The sequence below is a fragment of the Empidonax traillii genome, unplaced genomic scaffold, assembly GCF_003031625.1.
Source record: "Empidonax traillii isolate 1590-97213 ecotype Southwest subspecies unplaced genomic scaffold, ASM303162v1 scaffold3416:size13077, whole genome shotgun sequence".
Lineage (NCBI taxonomy): Eukaryota > Metazoa > Chordata > Aves > Passeriformes > Tyrannidae > Empidonax > Empidonax traillii.
The window spans coordinates 7623-9594 of NW_020958609.1; the positions used below are offsets into that span (position 1 = coordinate 7623).

General features: G+C 55.2%; 1 protein-coding gene across 1 annotated transcript in view; it reads right to left on the minus strand.

Moving 5' to 3' along the window:
* The window catches only part of LOC114072524 (DNA topoisomerase 1-like), a gene marked incomplete at both ends in the record, with an annotated part of 12571 nt that overhangs the window by 7618 nt on the left and 2981 nt on the right, over positions 1-1972 (minus strand). The window contains 2 exons of the mRNA XM_027910411.1: positions 1049-1089; positions 1511-1626. Coding sequence (XP_027766212.1) covers positions 1049-1089; positions 1511-1626 — 157 coding nt within the window. The remainder of the gene's footprint in view (positions 1-1048; positions 1090-1510; positions 1627-1972) is intronic.

Genomic DNA, 1972 nt, shown 5'->3' on the forward strand with positions numbered 1-1972 from the left:
GCCAGGATCAGCATCCAGAGCTCTTGGCACAGTGGGATGTTCCTGAATCCCATCCATTCCAGGAGCCAGGACCCTGATTGGAGAGAGGTTTCACCCCATCCATGCAGATGGAGCAACCATGGGACGCTCCAAGCTGGGCAAGACAGAGGCAAGAGCCTCTCCTGCTCGCCCAACAGATCCAAGAATCATGGAACGGTTTGGGTTGAAAGGGATTTGCAGTTCCAAAAGCCCTGCCCTGGGTAGGGACACCTTCCACTATCCCAGGTTGCTCCAAGCCCTGTCCAACCCGGCCTTGGACACTTCCAGGGATCCAGAGGCAGCCACAGCTTCTCTGGAAAGAATCAGGGATCATTTCTCTGGGGTTCTCCAGGTCTGGGATCACTTCCTGGAGGTGCCCAAGCCACCACCCCCCTCTCCTGAGCTCTTTGGCCAGAGAGCCACGGGGAAACCAAGGAACACCACGGTTTATCCTAAGAATTATTTGGAAACAGCTTTCCTAGGCAAGCTGGAGGAAGAGCAACCTGCAGAGCTCCAGGGGATGGTGGAATCCTACCTGGTCCCCCCGGGTTTTGGGGTTCCTGGACTGCAGGCCATGGTGGGTCACCTTAGAGCACCCCTGTGACAGTCCACGTGCACCCTGTGGTCCCTTCCTACTTGGGCTCGTTGCCTGTCCCCAAACACTTTTCCATCCAGGAATGGTGATGATTTTTAAGGAAACGAGCCAAGATCCGAAGATCCCAGGATAAAGCCACCATCCTCCACCCACCCAGCACACGGGTGGATCTCCTACAACCTCAGAGGTCACCGAGAAGGTTCAAACCCTGCCAGGGATCCTCCTCACAGATCCAAAAAAAAAAGGTCTCTGACAGCCCCATGGATGTCCCAGCAGTGCCCTCTGGTGTCTCCAGACACCTCATCTCCCAAAATTGGCCTTTTTCCTACTATAAAAAAAATCATGGGAAGCCCCAGGGATGGAGCTGAGGAGCACCAAGACCCCCAGGGAATGTGGTCCCCTCCCACCTCGGCCAAGCCCCAAGGTCCTTGTTGCCTCCTTGCCTGGATCCATCAAAAACGAGTCCAGGGCTGAAGCTGAGAGCAGGGAGAAGACAATCCAGCGGGAATGGGAGGAAAACAAGGACAGCAGAGCTCTGGATCTGTCCTGGGTCAGCCCCTCGGTGACCCCGAGTTGCTGCAAGTGATCCTTGGTGACATCAGGAGCCACGAGCAGCGCAACTAAATCCTTAAACAACTTGGGGGGGAGGGGGGCAAGTGACGTGTAAACTCCTGGTTTTCCAGCTTGTGGGGAAAAAACCCAGATGAGCTTCAACTCCTCCTGAAAACTCAACCCCAAAATGGACCTTCACGAGGAAAAATGACCCTCAGGGGTGGGAAAAAAAAAAAAATGACCCCTGCGGTCAACTCCTCAAGAACCCCATAACTCCTTCCACCTCCAGCTTCTACCAGCAGTTGGAGGCTTTATCCCACGGGATATTCCTCTCCCATTCCTTACCATCGTAATAAAACCTCACATCCTCGGGAAGGGGCTCATAAAGGGGGGCAAAGTAGGGCCCCTTGTGCTCCAGCTGCGTCCACTTCACCCCATCGTCCTTCTTCTCCTCTTCCCACCTGCAGGAGACACCGAGAGGGACCCGTGAGAACATCCCACACCCCACAGGGACCTCGGGGGGAAGTTGCAGATCCCATAGGATGCTCCAAGTCGGCACAAATTGCAGGGGAAATCCTGTTTTCCCTGGCCCTGCCTCGGTTTTCCTCGTTTGAGACCAGGGAAACTGCAATGGAATTCAGGGAAAGGGGTTTGGAGGAAGGGGGTGGTGATGGGGAATCCAGGGAAAGCGGCTGGTGATGATGGGGAATCCAGGGAAAGCGGCTGGTGATGATGGGGAATCCAGGGAAAGCGGCTGGTGATGATGGGGAATCCAGGGAAAGCGGCTGGTGATGATGGGGAATCCAG